General features: G+C 41.1%; 1 protein-coding gene across 6 annotated transcripts in view; it reads left to right on the top strand.

Moving 5' to 3' along the window:
• MTRR (5-methyltetrahydrofolate-homocysteine methyltransferase reductase) overlaps positions 1 to 24,116 on the top strand; it is a 1,305,783-nt gene that overhangs the window by 367,195 nt on the left and 914,472 nt on the right. For all 6 annotated transcript variants that reach the window (XM_077269440.1, XM_077269443.1, XM_077269446.1 and 3 more), the window contains one exon: positions 19,026 to 19,114. In XM_077269440.1, coding sequence (XP_077125555.1) covers positions 19,026 to 19,114 — 89 coding nt within the window. The remainder of the gene's footprint in view (positions 1 to 19,025; positions 19,115 to 24,116) is intronic.

Below are 24,116 nucleotides of genomic sequence, written 5' to 3' on the forward strand. Positions count from 1 at the left end.
TTAATTGCAAGTGGCATTGCTACATCAATGAAACGGAGAGAGGAGCTACTATTACAAAATAACATTATTTTGGCAGCTGTTTATGTAGACCCAATGCATCGGATTCTTCTAGATGATCAGCAGCTAACTAAAGGAAAAGAAGCTCTGTTTGAAATAGCAGTAAGGATGAAAGGGTTGCAGAACAGTCAGGAGGAACAATAAGAATTTGGTCGTCCTGCCACATCTTCACCCTCATCAACTGATGAAGAATTTAATTTCGAAAAATATTTGGATCACAAGGACCGTGCAAAGCGTTCCCACATAGAAGAAGTCATCCCCATCAAAGAACACAGCCAGTACATTTCAGCAGAATTTTTCATGTGCACTAAAAGAATTTGAGAAATTTGACCGTTCATCAAAAATAACAGTGCAACAAGCGATTCCTCTGTATCCTGACATTGTCAGAGATGTTGCCCGAGTGGTTACTGCTTTGCCACCAACCCAAGTTAGTGTAGAGAGGTTGTTCTCTGCTCTCAAAATAATTAGATAATTAGATCAGATTTGAGGGCATCCATGAAGGAGGATCTGACAGAGGCAATACTTTTTCTGAGGACAAATTTATAGATTTCTTCTTATTAACTGCATAATAGTGTTTATTGCATATTTACTTACAAGAGTTTAGAAAAGTTTATAAAAGTTATTTGCTGTATTCTAATTGTATTCTAATAAATATAGTTTTTGCTCTAAGTGGTCTGATTACTTATATGATGGTGAGAAACTGAATAAGCACGATGTTAATATTTTACAACAGTAAATTTATTGTTACGAATTGGCCATTTATGAAGGAGTCGGAACCTGATAAAATCCAGGAGTCGGAGTCGCAACTGTGGCTTACGGACTCCACAGCCCTGCTGCACAGGACACATCTTCTATATACTACACCACACACAGGAGCTGACAGATCCTCTTTATACTACACCACACACAGGAGCTGACAGATCCTCTATATACTACACCACACACAGGAGCTGACAGATCCTCTATCTACTACACCACACAGGAGAGCTGACAGATCCTCTATATACTAGACCACACACAGGAGAGCGGACACATCCTCTATCTACTACACCACACAGGAGAGCTGACAGATCCTCTATATACTAGACTACACAGGAGAGCAGACAGATCCTCTATATACTAGACCACACAGGAGAGCAGACAGATCCTCTATATACTACGCTAGACAGGAGAGCGGACAGATGTTCTATATACTACACCACACACAGGAGCTGACAGATCCTCTATCTACTACACCACACAGGAGAGCTGACAGATCCTCTATATACTACACCACACACAGGAGAGCGGACACATCCTCTATATACTACACCACACAGGAGAGCTGACAGAACCTCTGTATACTAGACCACACAGGAGAGCTGACAGATCCTCTATATACTAGACCACACAGGAGAGCAGACAGATCCTCTATATACTACGCTAGACAGGAGAGCGGACAGATCTTCTATATACTACACCACACAGGAGAGCAGACAGATCCTGTATATACTAGAACACATGGGACACATTCTCTATATACTACACCACATGGGACACATTCTCTATATACTACACCACACGGGACACATTCTCTATATACTACACCACAGAGGAGAGCAGACAGATCCTCTATATACTACACCACACAGGACACATCCTGTATACAGTTGTGGCCAAAAGTATTGACACCCCTGCAATTCTGTCAGATAATACTCAATTTCTTCCTGAAAAAGATTGCAAACACAAATTCTTTGGTATTATTATTTTCATTTAATTTGTCTTAAATGAAAAAACACAAAAATAAATGTCCTAAAGCCAAATTGGATATAATTCCACACCAAACATAAAAAAGAGGGTGGACAAAAGTATTGGCACTGTTCGAAAAATCATGTGATGCTTCTCTAATTTGTGTAATTAACAGCACCTGTAACTTACCTGTGGCACCTAACAGATGTTGGCAATAACTAATTCACACTTGCAGCCAGTTGACATGGATTAAAGTTGACTCAACCTCTGTCCTGTGTCCTTGTGTATACCACATTGAGCATGGAGAAAAGAAAGAAGACCAAAGAACTGTCTGAGAACTTGAGAAACCAAATTGTGAGGAAGCATGAGCAATCTCAAGGCAACAAGTCCATCTCCAAAGACCTGAATGTTTCTGTGTCTACCGTGCGCAGTGTCATCAAGAAGTTTAAAGCCCATGGCACTGTGGCTAACCTCCCTAGATGTGGATGGAAAAGAAAAATTTACAAGAGATTTCAACCCAAGATTGTGCGGATGTTGGATAAAGAACCTCGACTAACATCCAAACAAGTTCAAGCTGCCCTGCAGTCCGAGGGTACAACAGTGTCAACCCGTACTATCCGTCGGCGTCTGAATGAAAAGGGACTGTATCGTAGGAGACCCAGAAAGACCCCACTTCTTACCCCGAGACATAAAAAAGCCAGGCTGGAGTTTGCCAAAACTTACCTGAAAAAGCCTAAAACGTTTTGGAAGAATGTTCTTTGGTCAGATGAGACAAAAGTAGAGCATTTTGGGCAAAGGCATCAACATAGAGTTTACAGGAGAAAAAAAGAGGCATTCAAAGAAAAGAACACGGTCCCTACAGTCAAACATGGCAGAGATTCCCTGATGTTTTGGGGTTGTTTTGCTGCCTTTGGCACTGGACTGCTTGACCGTGTGCATGGCATTATGAAGTCTGAAGACTACCAACAAATTTTGCAGCATAATGTAGGGCCCAGCGTGAGAAAGCTGGGTCTCCCTCAGAGGTCATGGGTCTTCCAGAAGGACAATGACCCAAAACACACTTCAAAAAGCACTAGAAAATGGTTTGAGAGAAAGCACTGGAGACTTCTAAGGTGGCCAGCAATGAGTCCAGACCTGAATCCCATAGAACACCTGTGGAGAAATCTAAAAATGGCAGTTTGGAGAAGGCACCCTTCAAATATTAGGGACCTGGAGCAGTTTTCCAAAGAAGAATGGTCTAAAATTCCAGCAGAGCATTGTAAAAAACTCATTGATGGTTACCGGAAGCGGTTGGTCGCAGTTATTTTGGCTAAAGGTTGTGCAACCAAGTGTTAGGCTGAGGGTGTCAATACTTTTGTCTGGCCCATTTTTGGAGTTTTGTGTGAAATGATCAATGTTTTGCTTTTAGAATTTGTGATTGCAATCATTTTCAGGAAGAAACTGAGTATTAGCTAACAGAATTGCAGGGGTGTCAATACTTTTGGCCACAACTGTATACTACACCACAGAGGAGAGCTGACAGATCCTCTATATACTACACCACAGAGGAGAGCTGACAGATCCTCTATATACTACACCACAGAGGAGAGCTGACAGATCCTCTATATACTACATCGCACGGGACACATCCTCTATATACTACACCACACAGGACACATCCTGTATATACTACACCACAGAGGAGAGCTGACAGATCCTCTATATACTACACCACAGAGGAGAGCTGACAGATCCTCTATATACTACACCACAGAGGAGAGCTGACAGATCCTCTATGTATACTACATCGCACGGGACACATCCTCTATATACTACACCACACAGGACACATCCTGTATATACTACACCACACAGAAGTGCTGACATATCTGATATACCACTACAGGTTATTTTTTATTTAACCACAGGAGTGGTATCAATAATGTAGGGTCCTTTGTGTGTGTAAAGTAATTACCAGTGGCCACATTTCACTTCAACGAAGAAGACCAAAGCAAAGACACAGCGGCAGAAGACGGCAACTGCTGCATATTTTATTATACAGGGAAGCTGTACAAGAGCTTTTTTTTGCGTGGCGAGATAGCGTTTTTATTAGTACCAATTTGGGATAGATGAGATATTTTGATCACTTGTTAGAGCTTTTTTTTTTTGTGGAATTGTGGTGACCAGAAAAAGGACATTTTGCATTCTTGATTTGTTTCTGTTTACGGTGTTTACTGATCGGGTTGTTTTTATATTTTGATACATCGGACTTTTCTGAATGCAGCAAAATATCAAATACTAGCTGTACTACCTGGCTTCGCCTGGGTTAATGACTGCTGTTAGCAAAATAGAATGTGGTAACAAAAATTTATTCTGCACACAAAAATCACAAAACAAATAGATAGAAATGTAATTATTAAAAGGCAAAAACTAAGCTAATAGAAGCATTTCTTAACATATATTAGCTTTGTTATACTGAGAATGTCCTGCCTATATTAACCAATCAGAGCTCAGATTAATTAACTGTAGCAAAATAGAAGCTGAGCTGTGATAGGTTGCTATTGGCAGCCTGATAAATCCCCAGCCAACAGGAAGCCCTCCCCCCTGGCAGTATATATTAGCTCACACATACACATAATAGACAGGTCATGTGACTGACAGCTGCCTTATTTCCTATATGGTACAATTGTTGCTCTTGTAATTTGTGTGCTTATTAATCAGATTTTTATTTTTGAAGGATAATACCAGACTTCTGTGTGTTTTAGGGCGAGTTTCATGTGTCAAGTTGTGTGTGTTGAGTTGCGTGTGGCGACATGCGTGTAGCGACTTTTGTGAGATGAGTTTTGTGTGGTTACATGCGTGTAGCAACTTTTTGTGTGTCGAGTTTCATGTGACAGGTTAGTGTAGCAAGTTGTGTGCAGCAAGATTTGTGCATGGCGAGTTTTGCGCGTGGCAAGTTTTATGTGTGGTGCGTTTTGAGTATGTGCAAGTTTTGTGTGAGACAACTTTTGCATGTGGTGCAACTTTTGTACATGTGGCAATTTTTCTGTGTGTGCAAGTTTTGCATGAGGTGAGTTTGGCACGTGTGGCGAGTTTTGCGTGAGCCTAGTTTTGCATATGGCGAGTTTTGCATGTAGCGAGTTTTGCGCGTGGCGAGTTTTGAGTGGTGACTTTTGTGTTTCGACTTTTATGTGGCGAGGTTGGTGTGTGTGGTGAAATGTGTGCTGAGGGTGGTATATGTGTTCAAGCACGTGGTAGTGTGTGGCGCATTTTGTGTGTGTGTTCATATCCCCGTATGTGGTGAGTATCCCATGTCGGGGCCCCACCTTAGCAACTGTACAGTATATACTCTTTGGCACCATCGCTCTCATTCTTTAAGTCCCCATTGTTCACATCTGGCAGCTGTCAATTTTCCTCCAACACTTTTCCCTTCACTTTTTCCCCATTATGTAGATAGGGGCAAAATTGTTTGGTGAATTGGAACGCGCGGGGTTAAAATTTCACCTCACAACATAGCCTATGACGCTCTCGGGGTCCAGACGTGTGACTGTGCAAAATTTTGTGGCTGTAGCTGCGACGGTGCAGATGCCAATCCCGGACATACACACATACATATATACACACATTTAGCTTTATATATTAGATATACCTGTATGTAATCTCCTGTATATAGTATATACCTGTGTGTCATCTCACCTATATATAGTATATATCTGTGTGTCATCTCCTCCTGTATATAGTATATACCTGTATGTCATCTCCTCCTATACATAGCATATACCTGTATGTCATCTCCTCCTGTATATACTATATACCTGTAGGTAATCTGCTCCTGTATATAGTATATACCTGTATGTCATCTCCTCCTGTATGTAGTATGTACCTGTATGTCATCTCCTCTATATAGTATATACCTGTGTGTCATCTCTCCTGTATATAGTATATACCTGTGTGTCATCTCATCCTGTATATAGTATATACCTGTGTGTCATCTCCTGTATATAGTATATACCTGTATGTCATCTCCTGTATATACTTTATACCTGTGTCATCTCTCCTGTATATAGTATATGCCTGTGTGTCATCTCCCCTGTATATAGTATATACGTGTCATCTCTCCTGTATATAGTATGTATCTGTGTCATCTCCTCCTGTATATAGTATATACCTGTGTGTCATCTCCTGTATATAGTATATACCTGTATGTCATCTCCTCCTGTATATAGTATATATCTGTATGTCATCTCCTCCTGTATTAGACCTCGTTCACACGTTATTTGGTCAGTATTTTTACCTCAGTATTTGTAAGCTAAATTGGCAGCCTGATAAATCCCCAGCCTACAGGAAGCCCGCCCCCTGGCAGTATATATTAGCTCACACATACACATAATAGACAGGTCATGTGACTGACAGCTGCCGGATTCCTATATGGTACATTTGTTGCTCTTGTAGTTTGTCTGCTTATTAATCAGATTTTTATTTTTGAAGGATAATACCAGACTTGTGTGTGTTTTAGGGCGAGTTTCGTGTGTCAAGTTGTGTGTGTCGAGTTGCGTGTGGCAACATGCATGTAGCGACTTTTGTGAGATGAGTTTTGTGTGGCGACATGCGTGTAGCAACTTTTTGTGTGTCGAGTTGCATGTGACAGGTTAGTGTAGCAAGTTGTGTGCAGCAAGTTTTGCGCATGGCGAGTTTTGCGCGTGGCGAGTTTTATGTGTGGTGCCTTTTGAGTATGTGCAAGTTTTGTGTGAGGCAACTTTTGCATGTGTTGCAACTTTTGTGCATGTGGCAATTTTTCCGCGTGTGCAAGTTTTGCGTGTGGCGAGTTTTCCATGTGGCGAGTTTTGCACGTGTGGCGAGTTTTGCATGTGGAGAGTTTTGCGCGTGGCGAGTTTTGAGCGGCGACTTTTGTGTTTCGACTTATATGTGGCGAGGTTGGTGTATGTGTGGTGAAATGTGCGCTGAGGGTGGTATATGTGTTCGAGCACGTGGTAGTGTGTGGCACATTTTGTGTGTGTGTGTTCATATCCCCGTGGTGGTGTGGTGATTATCCCATGTCGGGGCCCCACCTTAGCAACTGTACAGTATATACTCTTTGGCGCCATCGCTCTCATTCTTTAAGTCCCCCTTGTTCACATCTGGCAGCTGTTAATTTGCCTCCAACACTTTTCCTTTCACTTTTTCCCCATTATGTAGATAGGGGCAAAATTGTTTGGTGAATTGGAAAGCGCGGGGTTAAAATTTCACCTCACAACATAGCCTATGACGCTCTCGGGGTCCAGACGTGTGACTGTGCAAAATTTTGTGCCTGTAGCTGCGACGCCTCCAACACTTTTCCTGCACTTTTTCCCCATTATGTAGATAGGGGCAAAATTGTTTGGTGAATTGGAAAGCGCGGGGTTTAAATTTCACCTCACAACATAGCCTATGACGCTCTCGGGGTCCAGACGTGTGACTGTGCAAAATTTTGTGGCTGTAGCTGCGACGGTTCAGATGCCAATCCCGGACATACACACATACACACATACACACATACACACATTCAGCTTTATATATTAGACTAGCTGTACTACCCGGCTTCGCCCGGGTTAATGACTGCTGTTAGCAAAATAGAATGTGTTAACAAAAATGTATTCTGCACACAAAAACCACAAAACAAATAGATAGAAATGTAATTATTAAAAGGCAAAAACTAAGCTAATAGAAGAATTTCACAACATATATTAGCTTTGTTATACTGAGAATGTCTTTGTTGCCTATATTAACCAATCAGAGCTCAGGTTAATTAACTGTAGCAAAATAGAAGCTGAGCTGTGATTGGTTGCTATTGGCAGCCTGATAAATCCCCAGCCAACAGGAAGCCCTCCCCCCTGGCAGTATATATTAGCTCACACATACACATAATAGACAGGTCATGTGACTGACAGCTGCCGTATTTCCTATATGGTACATTTGTTGCTCTTGTAGTTTGTCTGCTTATTAATCAGATTTTTATTTTTGAAGGATAATACCAGACTTCTGTGTGTTTTAGGGCGAGTTTCATGTGTCAAGTTGTGTGTGTTGAGTTGCGTGTGGCGACATGCATGTAGCGACTTTTGTGAGATGAGTTGCATGTGACAGGTTAGTGTAGCAAGTTGTGTGCAGCAAGATTTGTGCATGGCGAGTTTTGCGCGTGGCGAGTTTTATGTGTGGTGCGTTTTGAGTATGTGCAAGTTTTGTGTGAGGCAACTTTTGAATGTGGTGCAACTTTTGTACATGTGGCAATTTTTCTGTGTGTGCAAGTTTTGCATGAAGTGAGTTTTCCATGAGGTGAGTTTTGCACGTGTGGCGAGTTTTGCGCGTTGCGAGTTTTGAGTGGTGACTTTTGTGTTTCGACTTTTATGTGGCGAGGTTGGGGTGTGTGTGGTGAAATGTGTGCTGAGGGTCGTATATGTGTTCAAGCACGTGGTAGTGTGTGGCACATTTTGTGTTTGTGTTCATATCCCCGTGTGTGGTGAGTATCCCATGTCGGGGCCCCACCTTAGTAACTGTACGGTATATACTCTTTGGCGCCATCGCTCTCATTCTTTAAGTCCTCATTGTTCACATCTGGCAGCTGTCAATTTTCCTCCAACACTTTTCCCTTCACTTTTTCCCCATTATGTAGATAGGGGCACAATTGTTTGGTGAATTGGAACGCGCGGGGTTAAAATTTCACCTCACAACATAGCCTATGACGCTCTCGGGGTCCAGACGTGTGACTGTGCAAAATTTTGTGGCTGTAGCTGTGACGGTGCAGATGCCAATCCCGGACATACACACATACATACATACACACATTCAGCTTTATATATTAGATATACCTGTATGTAATCTCCTGTATATAGTATATACCTGTGTCATCTCACCTTTATATAGTATATATCTGTGTGTCATCTCCTCCTGTATATAGTATATACCTGTATGTCATCTCCTCCTATACATAGCATATACCTGTATGTCATCTCCTCCTGTATATACTATATACCTGTAGGTAATCTGCTCCTGTATATAGTATATACCTGTGTCATCTCCTCCTGTATATAGTATATACCTGTATGTCATCTCCTCCTGTATGTAGTATGTACCTGTATGTCATCTCCTACTCTATATAGTATATACTTGTGTCATCTCTCCTGTATATAGTATATATCTGTGTGTCATCTCCTCCTGTATATAGTATATACCTGTGTGTCATCTCCCCTGTAAATAGTTTATACCTGTGTGTCATCTCCTCCTGTATATAGTATATATCTGTATGTCATCTCCTCCTGTATTAGCCCTCGTTCACACGTTATTTGGTCACTATTTTTACCTCAGTATTTGTAAGCTAAAATGGCAGCCTGATAAATCCCCAGCCAATAGTAAGCCCACCCCCTGGCAGTATATATTAGCTCACACATACATATAATAGACTGGTCATGTGACTGACAGCTGCCAGATTCCTATATGGTACATTTGTTGCTCTTGTAGTTTGTCTGCTTATTAATCAGATTTTTATTTTTGAAGGATAATACCAGACTTGTGTGTGTTTTAGGGCGAGTTTCGTGTGTCAAGTTGCGTGTGTTGAGTTGTGTGTGGCGACATTCATGTAGGGACTTTTGTGAGATGAGTTTTGTGTGGAGACATGCGTGTAGCAACTTTTTGTGTGTCGAGTTGCATGTGACAGGTTAGTGTAGCAAGTTGTGTGCAGCAAGTTTTGCGCATGGCGAGTTTTGCGCGTGGTGAGTTTTATGTGTGGTGCCTTTTGAGTATGTGCAAGTTTTGTGTGAGGCAACCTTTGCATGTGTTGCAACTTTTGTGCATGTGGCAATTTTTCTGCGTGTGGCAATTTTTCTGCGTGTGCAAGTTTTGCATGTGGCGAGTTTTCCATGAGGTGAGTTTTGCACGTGTGGCGAGTTTTGCATGTGGAGAGTTTTGCGCATGGCGAGTTTTGAGAGGCGGACTTTTGTGTTTCTACTTTTATGTGGCTTGGTTGGTGTATGTGTGGTGAAATGTGCACTGAGGGTGGTATATGTGTTCGAGTAAGTGGTAGTGTGTGGCGCATTTTGTGTGTGTGTTCATATCCCCGTGGTGGTGTGGTGATTATCCCATGTTGGGGCCCCACCTCAGCAACTGTACAGTATATACTCTTTGGCGCCATCGCTGTCATTCTTTAAGTCCCCCTTGTTCACATCTGGCAGCTGTTAATTTGCCTCCAACACTTTTCCTTTCACTTTTTCCCCATTATGTAGATAGGGGCAAAATTGTTTGGTGAATTGGAAAGCGCGGGGTTAAAATTTCACCTCACAACATAGCCTATGACGCTCTCGGGGTCCAGACGTGTGACTGTGCAAAATTTTGTGCCTGTAGCTGTGACACCTCCAACACTTTTCCTTTCACTTTTTCCCCATTATGTAGATAGGGGCAAAATTGTTTGGTGAATTGGAAAGCGCGGGGTTAAAATTTCACCTCACAACATAGCCTATGACGCTCTCAGGGTCCAGACGTGTGACTGTGCAATATTTTGTGGCTGTAGCTGCGACGGTTCAGATGCCAAACCCGGACATACACACATACATACATACATACATACATACACACATTCAGCTTTATATATTAGATATACTTAGTCAGACACACACTGCAGCCATCAGACTCCCTCTGTTCCTCTGTACAATATATGGGTGTGCTGCTTGGGCAGGACAGCTGAGCAATCACAGCACAGCTCCTTGCCTGGGCTGTGCGGTGAGGTACACAAAGAAAACTACCGCTGATTGGCTGAATTGCGGCCAATCAGCGTTTTTACTGCTGTTCAGGGCTTTGTGGAAGGAGAGCCAAGGGATTCATCACAGGAAACAGGTGACTGTGGGTCAGTTGATCAGTGCGTGCGTGTGTCTTCTCATTGAGTGACTCAGCCTCACAGTCAGCTGTGCCTCTGACTGTGCTGTCTGAAGTGAGGGTCGGCACACACAGCTTTCCTTGCAGAGTAATAGAATCCGGCAGCGGCGGCAGGTGATGTGAAGGATCTGCCCCTGCACTTCCAATCACATCACTTGAGCAGCCTGCCAGCAGGTGCCGGCTATATAATAAAGCGTGTACCGCTTGGCCCATGCTATTAGCAAGCAGGTCAGGTACTGTGGGTAAAATCCTGGAGGGCATTCTAAGGGATGCTATGCTGGAGTATCTGAAGAGGAATAACCTCATGACCCAGTATCAGCACGGGTTTACTAGGGACCGTTCATGTCAGACTAATTTGATCAGCTTCTATGAAGAGGCAAGTTCCGGACTGGACCAAGGGAACCCAGTGGACGTAGTATATATGGACTTTTCCAAAGCTTTTGATACGGTGCCACACAAAAGGTTGTTACATAAAATGAGAGTAATGGGGATAGGGGAAAATATGTGTAAGTGGGTTGAGAGCTGGCTCAGGGATAGGAAACAAAGGGTGGTTATTAATGGAACACACTCGGACTGGGTCACGGTTAGCAGTGGGGTACCACAGGGGTCAGTATTGGGCCCTCTTCTTTTTAACATATTTATTAATGACCTTGTAGGGGGCATTCAGAGTAGAATTTCAATATTTGCAGATGACACTAAACTCTGCAGGGTAATCAATACAGGGGAGGACAATTTTATATTACAGGATGATTTATGTAAACTAGAAGCTTGGGCTGATAAATGGCAAATGAGCTTTAATGGGGATAAATGTAAGGTCATGCACTTGGGTAGAAGTAATAAGATGTATAACTATGTGCTTAATTCTAAAACTCTGGGCAAAACCGTCAACGAAAAAGACCTGGGTGTATGGGTGGATGACAAACTCATATTCAGTGGCCAGTGTCAGGCAGCTGCTACAAAGGCAAATAAAATAATGGGATGTATTAAAAGAGGCATAGATGCTCATGAGGAGAACATAATTTTACCTCTATACAAGTCACTAGTTCGACCACACTTAGAATACTGTGCACAGTTCTGGTCTCCGGTGTATAAGAAAGACATAGCTGAACTGGAGCGGGTGCAGAGAAGAGCGACCAAGGTTATTAGAGGACTGGGGGGTCTGCAATACCAAGATAGGTTATTACACTTGGGGCTATTTAGTTTTGAAAAACGAAGACTAAGGGTGATCTTATTTTAATGTATAAATATATGAGGGGACAGTACAAAGACCTTTCTGGTGATCTTTTTAATCATAGACCTGAGACAGGGACAAGGGGGCATCCTCTACGTCTGGAGGAAAGAAGGTTTAAGCATAATAACAGACGCGGATTCTTTACTGTAAGAGCAGTGAGACTATGGAACTCTCTGCCGTATGATGTTGTAATGAGTGATTCATTAATTAAATTTAAGAGGGGAATGGATACCTTTCTGGAAAAGTATAATGTTACAGGGTATATACACTAGATTCCTTGATAAGGCGTTGATCCAGGGAACTAGTCTGATTGCCATATGTGGAGTCGGAAAGGAATTTTTTTCCCCATGGTGGAGTTACTCTTTGCCACATGGGTTTTTTTTGCCTTCCCCTGGATCAACATGTTAGGGCATGTTAGGTTAGGCTATGGGTTGAACTAGATGGACTTACAGTCTTCCTTCAACCTTAATAACTATGCAACTATGTAACTATGTAACTATGAATGAAGGAGGCCGGAGCTGGGGCTGGGGGCGGGCCCACCGATGTCCCAGTGCCCCAGTCCGACCCTGCATGTATGCGTGTGCGTGTGTGTGTGTGTGTGTGTGTGTGTATATATATACACTCACCGGCCACTTTATTAGGTACACCTGTCCAACTTCTTGTTAACACTTAATTTCTAATCAGCCAATCACATGGCGGCAACTCAGTGCATTTAGGCATGTAGACATGGTCAAGACAATCTCCTGCAGTTCAAACCGAGCATCAGTATGGGGAAGAAAGGTGATTTGAGTGCCTTTGAACGTGGCATGGTTGTTGGTGCCAGAAGGGCTGGTCTGAGTATTTCAGAAACTGCTGATCTACTGGGATTTTCACGCACAACCATCTCTAGGGTTTACAGAGAATGGTCCGAAAAAGAAAAAAAATCCAGTGAGCGGCAGTTCTGTGGGCGGAAATGCCTTGTTGATGCCAGAGGTCAGAGGAGAATGGGCAGACTGGTTCGAGCTGATAGAAAGGCAACAGTGACTCAAATTGCCACCCGTTACAACCAAGGTAGGCCTAAGAGCATCTCTGAACGCACAGTGCGTCGAACTTTGAGGCAGATGGGCTACAGCAGCAGAAGACCACACCGGGTACCACTCCTTTCAGCTAAGAACAGGAAACTGAGGCTACAATTTGTACAAGCTCATCGAAATTGGACAGTAGAAGATTGGAAAAACGTTGCTTGGTCTGATGAGTCTCGATTTCTGCTGCGACATTCGGATGGTAGGGTCAGAATTTGGCGTAAACAACATGAAAGCATGGATCCATCCTGCCTTGTATGGAGCATCTTTGGGATGTGCAGCCGACAAATCTGCGGCAACTGTGTGATGCCATCATGTCAATATGGACCAAAATCTCTGAGGAATGCTTCCAGCACCTTGTTGAATCTATGCCACGAAGAATTGAGGCAGTTCTGAAGGCAAAAGGGGGTCCAACCCGTTACTAGCATGGTGTACCTAATAAAGTGGCCGGTGAGTGTACAGTCCTGCTCATCATTATTGACATCCATGAAGTTTAAGTACATAATGTGGAATATCTCTTGAAAAAAATGAATCAAGTGAAGCAGATGTTTTTGTATAGATCATGCACGTTAAATACAAAATAGCAAATGATAAGCTATAAATTAACCCCTTCCCGACCTGTGACGCAGCATATGCGTCATGAAAGTTGGTGCCAATCTGACCTGTGACGCATATGCTGTGTCACAGAATGATTGCGTTCCTGCAAATCGGGTGAAAGGGTTAAATAAAATTTCACCTAACCTGCAGGGACAGGAGGAGTGGTACTTCAGTCCAGGGGGGCTCTGATTGGCTGTTGAAAGTGAAACAGCCAATCAGAGCAATTTGTAATATTTCATCTATGAAACTTGGTGAAATATATTACAATCCAGCCATGGCCGATACTGCAATATCATCGGCCACGGCTGAAACCCCGATCTGCCCCCGCCACTGACTGACAGCGGCGATCTTCCGCCGCCATCAGTGTTTCCAACCCCTCCGTCCTGTCTTCCACGCCCACCTCTCTCCTCCGCCCCCCGTCCTCCACTCCGCCACCCCGCTGTCCGATTCCACCCCCTTTACTTACAGAGTCCAGGTGTCCCTCCGTAGTATCCTATGGGCACCACCATCTTCCAAAATGGCGAGCGCATGTGCAGTGCGCCCGATGAATCTGCCGTCCTGCAGATTCATTACAGGTACATTTTGATCACTGTGATAGATTCTAGCACAGTGAACAAAATAAAAAAAATAGTTTATAACCCCCCCTTTATCACCCCCATAGGTGGGGAACATAATAAACGAAATAAAATATATTTATTTTTCCACTAGGGTTAGGGTTAGGTTTAGGGTTGCAATTAGGGTTAGGGTTGTAATTAGGGTTAGGGTTACAATTAGGGTTAGAATTAGGGTTAGTGTTGCAATTAGGGTTATAATTCGGCATAGGGTTAGAATTAGGCTATGTGCACACAATGCGGATTTGGCTGCGGATCCGCAGCGGATTGGCCGCTGCGGATTCGTAGCAGTTTTCCATCACGTTTACAGTACCATGTAAACCTATGGAAAACCAAATCTGCTGTGCCCATGGTGCGGAAAATACCGCTCTGTATTTTCCGCAGCATGTCCATTCTTTGTGCGGATTCCGCAGTGTTTTACACCTGTTCCTGCATTGGAATCCGCAGGTGAAATCCGCACAAAAAAACACTGGAAATCCGCAGTAAATCCGCAGGTAAAACGCTGTGCGTTTTACCTGCGGATTTTTCAGAAACGGTGCGTAAAAATCCGCTCACAAATCTGCAACGTGGGCACATACCCTTAGGGTTAGGGTTGGAATTAGGGTTACGATCAGGGTTAGGGGTGTGTTGGGGTTAGTGTTGGAGTTAGAATTCAGGGGTTTCCACTGTTTAGGCACATCAAGGGGTCTCCAAACGTGACATGGCGCCACCATTGATTCCAGCCAATCTTGTGTTCAAAAAGTCTTCCGAGCCCCGGCGTGCACCCACACAGTGGTTTACCCCCACATATGGGGTACCAGTATACTCAGGAAAAACTGGACAACAACTTTTGGGGTCCAATTTCTCCTGTTAATCTTGTGAAAATAAAAAAATTGAGGGCCAAAAAATTATTTTTGAGGAAAGAAAAATGATTTTTTTATTTTCACGGCTCTGCGTTATAAACTTATGTGAGGCACTTGGGGGTTTAAAGTGCTCACCACACATCTAGATAAGTTCCTTGGGGAGTCTAGTTTCCAAAATGGGATCACTTGTGGGGGAGCTCTAATCTTTAGGCACATAGGGGCTCTCCAAACGCGACATGGTGTCCGCTAAAGATTGGAGCCAATTTTTCATTCAAAAAGCCAAATGGCGCTCCTTCCCTTCCGAGCTCTGTCATGCCTCCAAACAGTGGTCATCCCCACATATGGGGTATCGGCGTACTCAGAACAAATTGGACAACAACATTCGGGGTCCAGTTTCTCCTTTTACCCTTGGGAAAATTAAAAAAAAATGTTGCTAAAAGATCATTTTTGGGACTAAGAATTGAAATGTTCATTTTTTCCTTGCATGTTGTTTCTGCTGCTGTGAAACACCTGAAGGGTTAATAAACTTCTAGAATATGGTTTTGAGCACCTTGAGGGGTGCAGTTTTTAGAATGGTGTCACTTTTTGGTATTTTCAGCTATATACACCCCTCAAACTGACTTCAAATGTGAGGTGGTTCCTAAAAAAAATGGTTTTGTAAATTTTGTTGTAAAATGAGAAATCGCTGGTCAAATTTTAACCCTTATAACTTCCTAGCAAAAAAATGTTGTTCCCAAAATTGTGCTGCTGTAAAGTAGACATGTGGGAAATGTTATATATTAACTATTTTGTGTCACATAACTCTATGGTTTGACAGAATAAAAATGTGAAAATTGCGAAATTTTCAAAATTTTCGCCAAATTTCCGTTTTTCAAACATGAAGCCCAATATGTCACGAAAAAACAATCTCAGAATCGCTAGGATCCGTTGAAGCGTTCGTGAGTTATTACCTCATAAAGGGACACTGGTCAGAATTGCAAAAAATGGCCAGGTCATTAAGGTCAAAATAGGCTGGGTCATGAACGGGTTAAAACAAAAAAATGGGAGGAAAAAATAGGAAAACCTAAAGTTTGCTGTGACACTGGTATTGGCACCTTTTACGTTAAATAAGTATGGAAACACATTATGACTCTCTTGTGGTAAATTAAAAATGAGAATCACCTGTGATTAAACCCTTAACGACATCGGGCGTAATAGTATGTCGGTGTCCCCCGCTTTGATGCTGGCTCTGGCAGTGAGCCCACATCTTTTCCGGGACATGTCAGCTGTTTTGAACAGCTGACATGTGCCTGCAATAGCTGTGGGTGGAATCGTGATCCACCCGCGGCTATTATCTAGTTAAATGCCGCTGTCAAACTCTTGACAGCGGCATTTAAATCGAGCTTCTGGCCATGAGGCCGGAAATACGCACATCGGAGACACACGTCACACGATTGTGGGTCATCGATTTGTCGGCATGACAAACAGAGGTCTCCTTGAGACTTCTATGGTTTTCAGTGCCAGATTGCTATGAGCACCACCCAGTGGCCAGCTCTCATAGCAAGTCAGCAATTCAGTTACATAGAGGTGAACTGATCATCGCCTCTATGTAGCTGAACCGATTGGGCTATGGCAGCTTCTAGTATCCTATTGAGACTGTTGAAGCTTGCCAAAAGAATTTAAAAAAAAAAAGATATATAAAAGTTAAAATCACCCCCCTTTTGCCCCATTCAAAATAAAACAATAAAAAAATCAAACATACACATATTTGTATATATTCCTGCAACAAAATGGAGCAGTACGCCCTTAATAAATATGGTGAGACACTAGTATTATAAGTAATCAGTGTGCAATTTTTATTAGTAACTCACTCATAAACATTAATATGGGTATCAATAACCCACAGAAAACTGCAGGACGAGTTTTTTCTAGGAATATATCATGTTTGGAAGCTGCTCTAATCCCTGAACAGCAGGTTCTGTCTTTGGTATCATTATTATGTTATCCGCAATGTCAGTTATTGTTAACTAACATTCACATATTTGGTATCGCCGCATTCAGAATCGCCTGATCTATCAATAAAAAAAAATGATTAACCTAATCTATAAACAGCGTAGTGAGAAACAGTCAAAATGTAAAAATTATGTTTTTTTGGTGTCCTCGACATTGCATTAAATTGCAATAATGGGCGATCAATAAAAAAGTATCTGCATCAAAATGGTTTCATTAAAAATGTCAGCTCAGCACTCAAAAAATAAGGCCTCACCCAACCCGAGATCACGAAAAGTGGAGATGCTACGGGTATCAGAAATTTGCGCGATTTTTTTTTTTTGTTTGGTTTTTTTTTTTTAGCAAAGTTTGGATTTTTTTTTCACCACTTAGATAAAAAAAATAAGTTAGACATGTTTAGTGTCTATGAACTCATAATGATCTAAAGAATCATACTGGCAGGTCAGTTTTAGCATTTAGTGAACCTAGCGAAAAAGCCAAACAAAACACAAGTGTGGGATTAGAAAAAAACGAAAACGTAAACCGAAAAAAGCTCCGGGGTGAAGGGGTTAATTGTTGATGCCAATGTGACATGAATTAGCCAAAGAATGATGACTTCAGTGTTTTAAAAAGCCACATGGTAGGCCTGCTCTTTGGTCTCAATGATGAAGACAAAGGAGCTGTCTGTCGACATCAGAACTGCTATTATTAGCAAGCAGAAGACTTCCAAATGGTATACGGCAATCTCGAAAGAACTTGGTGTCCCAGGTTCAACAGTGCACAATGTTATTAAGAAGTTTGCCAAGCATGTAACCATCAAGAACCTCCCTGGACATGGGGGAAAGAAGAAAGCTGACAAGAGATGTCATCAAAGGTTGGTGCCGATGGTGGAAAAAACACCACGTCGAACATCCAAACACCTGAAGGCCAACCTTGATCAGTTTTGGGTGATGGTTTCAAAAAGTAGCATACACCGCACACTAAATCAAGCAGAGCTTTATGGGTGAAGGCCAAGGAAGAAACCATTGCTGAAGAAAAGACATAAAAGGGAATGACTGATTTTTGCCGAAGAGTACCTTGACAAACAACGATTCTTCTCAGAAAATATTCTATGGACAGATGAAACAAAAATACAGCTCTTTGGCAAGGCAAATCAACAGTTTGTTTACAGATGACACAATGAAGCTTATAAGGAAATGAACACCCTTCCAACATTTAAGCATGGTGGAAGATCCATAATGCTGTTTTGTTGCTTTGCTACATCTGGTACTGGAGGCCTTGACCGCATCCCAGGAATCATGAAATCAGAGGATTATCAAGAGATTTTAGAGTGAAATGTCCTACCCAGTGTAAGAAAACTTGTTTTGTGTTGAAGATCATGACAATGACCCAAAGCACACCAAAAGTACGTAAGAATGATTGAAAAAGAAAAAAAAAAATGGACTGTTTTAAAATGGCCTGCAATTAGTCCAGACCTCAAACCCAATGAAAATCTTTGGAGTGAGCTGAAATATGACATTAGTAAAAAGAACCCTGCAAACATTTAAGAGCTTGAATAAACTGCAGAGCAAAAGTGGGAGAAAATACCAGCTGAGAAGTGCAGGAAGCTTATAGACGGCTACAAGAAACGTTTGGAGGCTGTCATCAATGCCAAAGGGTGTGCAACCAAGTATTAATTATGGGTGCCTTTATTGTTGCACATGCTGTTTTTTTTTGTTTCTTCTTTGAAACTGCAATATGTAAGTTGAAAAACAACGTTTTATTGTTATTACTTTGGACCACTAAGTAAAAAATCCTGAGGATATAACTTTGGTACATATTTCCATTTATTTCTTAATATATTGTTTAGTCTATGAAAAAATGAAGGGTTGCCAATAATGGTGAGCAACACTGTAATATTCTTGCATGTTTTTCATGTAGCTACAAATGATCTTGATTTGGAGACTGTATGGCTAGTTCTCAACAATTTGTAGCTGGGAGCTAAGATTCTTCTTGGTTATGAAATTGATGCCAGTTAGCAAACAAAATAATTTGAAACTGTTTTTGTTCATAGGGGCATTCATAATGGATTATTTTCAAGAAAAGTGTTCTTTGCGGTACCTGCTGACATGGTGCCTTGAAATACGAGCATTACCAAAGAAGGTATGGTATTTACTTCTGCCTTTTTTAACATGTAGTACAGACTTCAACAAGGCTATGTAGCTTGATTTGGAGCTAGTTTTGTTTAAATCACTCAGTAGAAATATGTCGACTCCTCCATATGAAAAAAAATGAAAAATCCATTAAATTATGTCTTCTGTTATTCTGCATTATAATATTCTGTCTATTCTCGACATAACTGTTTACATGTTTTTAACTTAACTTTTATAAGTCTTAGTAACTTCACTGCATTTTTCAGTTTCAACCCCTTCATCCCGAAGCCTGTTTTCACCTTTGTGACTAGGCCAATTTTTTCAATTCTGACCAGTTTTACTTGATGAGGTCATGACTTTGGAACACTTCAATCTTTTCCATGGATTCTGAGACTGTTTTTTTGTGACATATTGCACTTCTTGATAGTAGTAACATTTATTTGATATGACTTGGGTTTATTTGTGAAAAAATCTGAAATTTTGGCAAATAATTTGCAATTTACAAACTTTTTTGCACTTAAATCAGTCTTGTCATGCAAAATATTTAATACATAACATTTCCCACATGTCTACTTTACATCAGCACAGTTTTTGAAACATAATTATTTAGTTAGGAAGTTATAAGGCTTAAAAGTTGACCAGCGATTTCTAATTTTTACAGTAAAATTTACAAACTCGTTTTTTTAGGGATGACATCACATTCGAAGTGTCTTTGAGGGGCCTTTTGACAGAAAATAACCAAAAGTGACACCATTCTAAAAATTGCACCCCTAAAGGTACTCAAAACTACATTCAAGAAGTTTATTAACCCTTCAGGTGCTTCACAGGAATTAATTAAATGTGTAAGAAAAAAATAAACATTTTACCTTTTTCACAAGAATTATCCTTTAGACCCACTTATTTTATTTTCATAAAGGTAATTGGAGAAATTGCACCATGAGAATGCCGATTCTCCATATGTTGGGGACACCACTGTTTGGGCGCACGGAAGAGCACGAAAGGGAAGGAGCGATATTTGACTTTTTGAATGTAAAATTTGCTGATATAATTGGTGGTTGCCATGTTGCTTTTGGAAAGCCCCTGATGTGCCTAAACAGTGGAAATTACATTTTTCCCACAAAAATGTTTTGTTTTTTAGGCCAAAAGTTTGTATTTTTATGAAGTTAACAGGAGAAAATGGACCCCAGAATTTGTTGTGCAATTTCTTCTGAAGTCACAGGTACCCCATACAGTGAGGGAAATAATTTATTTGATCCCTTGCTGATTTTGTACTTTTATCCACTGACAAAGACATGAACAGTCTACAATTTGCAGGGTAGGTTAATTTTAGCTATGAGAAATAGAATATCAAAAATAAAATCCAGAAAATCACATTGTATAAATTATATAAATGTATTTGCAATTTTCAGTGAGAAGTATTTGATCCCTCTGACAATCAAGACTTAATACTTGGTGAAAAATAAAAAAACATTGTTAGCAAGCACAGTAGTCAGACTTTTTTGTAGTTGATGATGAGGTTTGCACACGTCAGAAGGAATTTTGGTCCACTCCTCTTTGCAGATCATCTCTAAATCATTAGGATTTTGAGGCTGTCGCTTGGCAACTCGGAACTCCAACTCCCTCCATAAGTTTTCTATGGGATTAAGGTCTGGAGACTGGCTAGTCCACTCCATGACTTTAATGTGCTTCTTTTTGAGCCACTCTTTTGTTGCCTTAGCTGTATGTTTTGGCTCATTGACTTGCTGGAAGACCCAGACACAACCCATTTTTAATGTCCTGGCGGAGTGAAGGAGGTTGTCACTCAGGATTTTATGTTACATAGCTCCATTCATTCTCCCATTGATGCGGTGAAGTAGTCTTGTGCTCTTAGCAGAGAAACACCTCCAAAACATAATGTTTCCCCCTCCATGCTTGAAGAATCATCCAGGTGTTCACTGTCAAACTTCAGATGGGCCTGCACATGTGCCTTCTTAAGCAGGGGGACCTTGCGGGCTCTGTAGGATTTTCTACCTTTACATCGTAATGTGTTACCAATGGTTTTCTTGGTGACTGTGGTCCCAGCTGCCTTAAGGTGATTAACAAGTTCCCTCTGGTTAGTTTTAGGCTGATTTCCTCATGATCAAGTATAGCCCACGAGATTTTGCATGGTGCCCCAGATCGATGTCGATTGACAGTCATTTTGTATTTCTTCCACTTTCTTACTATTGCACCAACAGTTGTCTCCTTCTCACCCAATGCCTTACGTATAGTTTTGTAGCCCATTCCAGCTTTGTGCAGGTCTATGATCATGTCCCTGACATCCTTAGAAAGTTCTTTGGTTTTGCTCATGTTGTAGAGGATAGAGTCTGACTGATTAGTTCAGTCTGAGGACAGGAGTTTTTTATCAAGGTGACTATTTAAGACATCTGTCTTTAATGCATGTAACTAGTTGATTAGGAGCGTCTAACTGGTCTGTAGGAGTCAGAACTCTTAATGGTTGGTAGGGGATCAAATACTTATTTTTCACTGCAAAATGCAAACAAGTTTATATAATTTATACAATGTGATTTTCTGGATTTTATGTTAGATATTCTATCTCTCAATGTTGTCTTCAAAGGGAGATTTGTAGTTAAAATTCTGCGCTGCCGCTAAGATGAATTTCAGGAGAGTATAGTTGATTCACAGTGGTTTTAATCAACGCGTTTCAGGGGTCTCATGCCCCCTTCATCAGGAAATACCACACCTTTTTTTTAGTGATTACATCACATTCAAAGTGTCTTTGAGGGGCCTTTTGACAGAAAATACCCAACAGTGACACCATTCTAAAAATTGCACCCCTAAAGGTACTCAAAACTACATTCAAGAAGTTTATTAACCCTTCAGGTGCTTCACAGGAATTAATTAAATGTGTAAGAAAAAAATAAACATTTTACCTTTTTCACAAGAATTATCCTTTAGACCCACTTATTTTATTTTCATAAAGGTAATTGGAGAAATTGCACCATGAGAATGCCAATTCTCCATATGTTGGGGACACCACTGTTTGGGCGCACGGAAGAGCACGAAAGGGAAGGAGCGATATTTGACTTTACTTATTTCTCACTGCAAAATGCAAACAAGTTTATATAATTTATACAATGTGATTTTCTGGATTTTATGTTAGATATTCTATCTCTCAATGTTAAAATTGGGCAAACTTACAAAATCAGCAAAGGATCAAATAATAATTTCCTTCACTGTATGCGGTCGAAAACTCCTTTTGAGGTACAGTGCAAAGCTCAGAAGGGAAGTAGCGCCATATTATAGTGCAGATTGGCAAAACCCCTGAGGTGCCAGAACAGCAGAATCACCCATCCCAAAAGTGACACCATTTTACAAACTAAGCCTCTCAATGAATTCATCTAGGTGTGCAGTGATCAAATTAACACCACAGGTTTGTCTGAGTGAATAAAAAATAACTACATCTTTACCTCCAAAATTGTGTGTTAGCCCCAAATTTTACATTTTCATACTGGGAATGGGTATAAATGGCACCGAAATTTGTCCAACAATTTCTGCTGAATGTAGAAATACTCCATAAATACCCCATCTGGAACACAGATTTTCCTAGAATAGTTTGCGGACTCCATACACAGAACCCCTAAGTGCTATAAAAGCAGAATCCCCCCTCAAGTGGAAATTATACCCCTTTGGGAATTTATCTACAGGTGTAGTGATGATTTTGACTCCATGGGTATTTTCCACAAACAAGCATCAGTGGATGTTGCTGAGTGAAAATTGTACACAACCATTGTAGTGACCAGTATAATGGAGTGACCCCAACATTATGCCCGACTCTGCTTCTGGAGACACGCACCCGTAAATTAGGGCGTTTCATCACTACAGAAATGCCAAAAGTGTGGGCATAATATGTGGTTTAGACACACTAAAGTTCAGAAGGGAGGGGGGCATTTGAATTTGCAAGCGCAGAATTTGCTTATTTTCTTTTGAGGGGTGAGGAGCCATTATGCATTTCCAGAGCCTTTATATTACCAGTAAAGTGGAAACCCCCTATATTTCTGTTAACAGACAATGTACCTGAGTGGTGACTTCCTTTTTTTGAGGATTGAAGTGAAGCTTTTATTGGGTACATTTTACATAACATTTGGGATCACATTTATCTTGCACTCTACCCTGAACACTTACTTTGGGGTTTCCATCTAAATCTCCAAGTGACATGATTCAGATGAAGCCCCGAGGGATCCATTCACTATAATGAGGCAGCAGAGTTACTCTGGTCTCCGACTGGGCCCTATTAAGCAATGTCCTTTTCAAAAGTGCATAAAACTGTGGTTGACCGTACTTTTATGCATGCCTAAAAAGACGGATACTCCTAGATCCACAGGTCAGACTGCGTCCACAGTGCTGCCACCTGCCTTATTATAGGGAATCTTCTGCCAGAGGTTCAGACTGACTCAGGTATTGAAGAGATTTACATGGAAACCCCGATGTAAGCGCTCAGTGCAGCGCACAGGATAAATGTGCGCTGAGCCTTACTGCGATCTTTGGGAGGCAGAATGTAAAAATCAACAGCGGGTGAAGAATTGGTTTTTATTTATTGTTTACACCATGAAAAATAAGTGAGTAGACTACTTTATTCTTTGGCTCGGTGCGATTACAACAATACCAGATTGTGGATTTTATGTTTGGCTGCTGTCACAAACTAAAAGAAGATTTTTAGTTTAATCAGATTTTACTGTAACCAATAAACAAAACATAAAATAAAAAAACAAATTTCATTTAGGCCACGCAGGGCCTCATTGCATACAATAACCAGAGAATTATATTATCGCTCTTGTATATCCAAGTTGATCACAGATGCATTTCAGATAATTTATACACTATACTCTTTTCTCTCTATTATGTTAAAGATATATCAAGTAGAAAAAAAAAGACAAACAAACGAGAGTCATACCACAACATTGGTGAATATCGCTACCTAAGAAGGATATATAAATTCTATTAGATGTAAAAGCCGGAAGAGGGAGGAGAAG

This window comes from Ranitomeya variabilis, chromosome 6 (assembly GCF_051348905.1).
Source record: "Ranitomeya variabilis isolate aRanVar5 chromosome 6, aRanVar5.hap1, whole genome shotgun sequence".
NCBI classification, from domain to species: Eukaryota; Metazoa; Chordata; class Amphibia; order Anura; family Dendrobatidae; genus Ranitomeya; species Ranitomeya variabilis.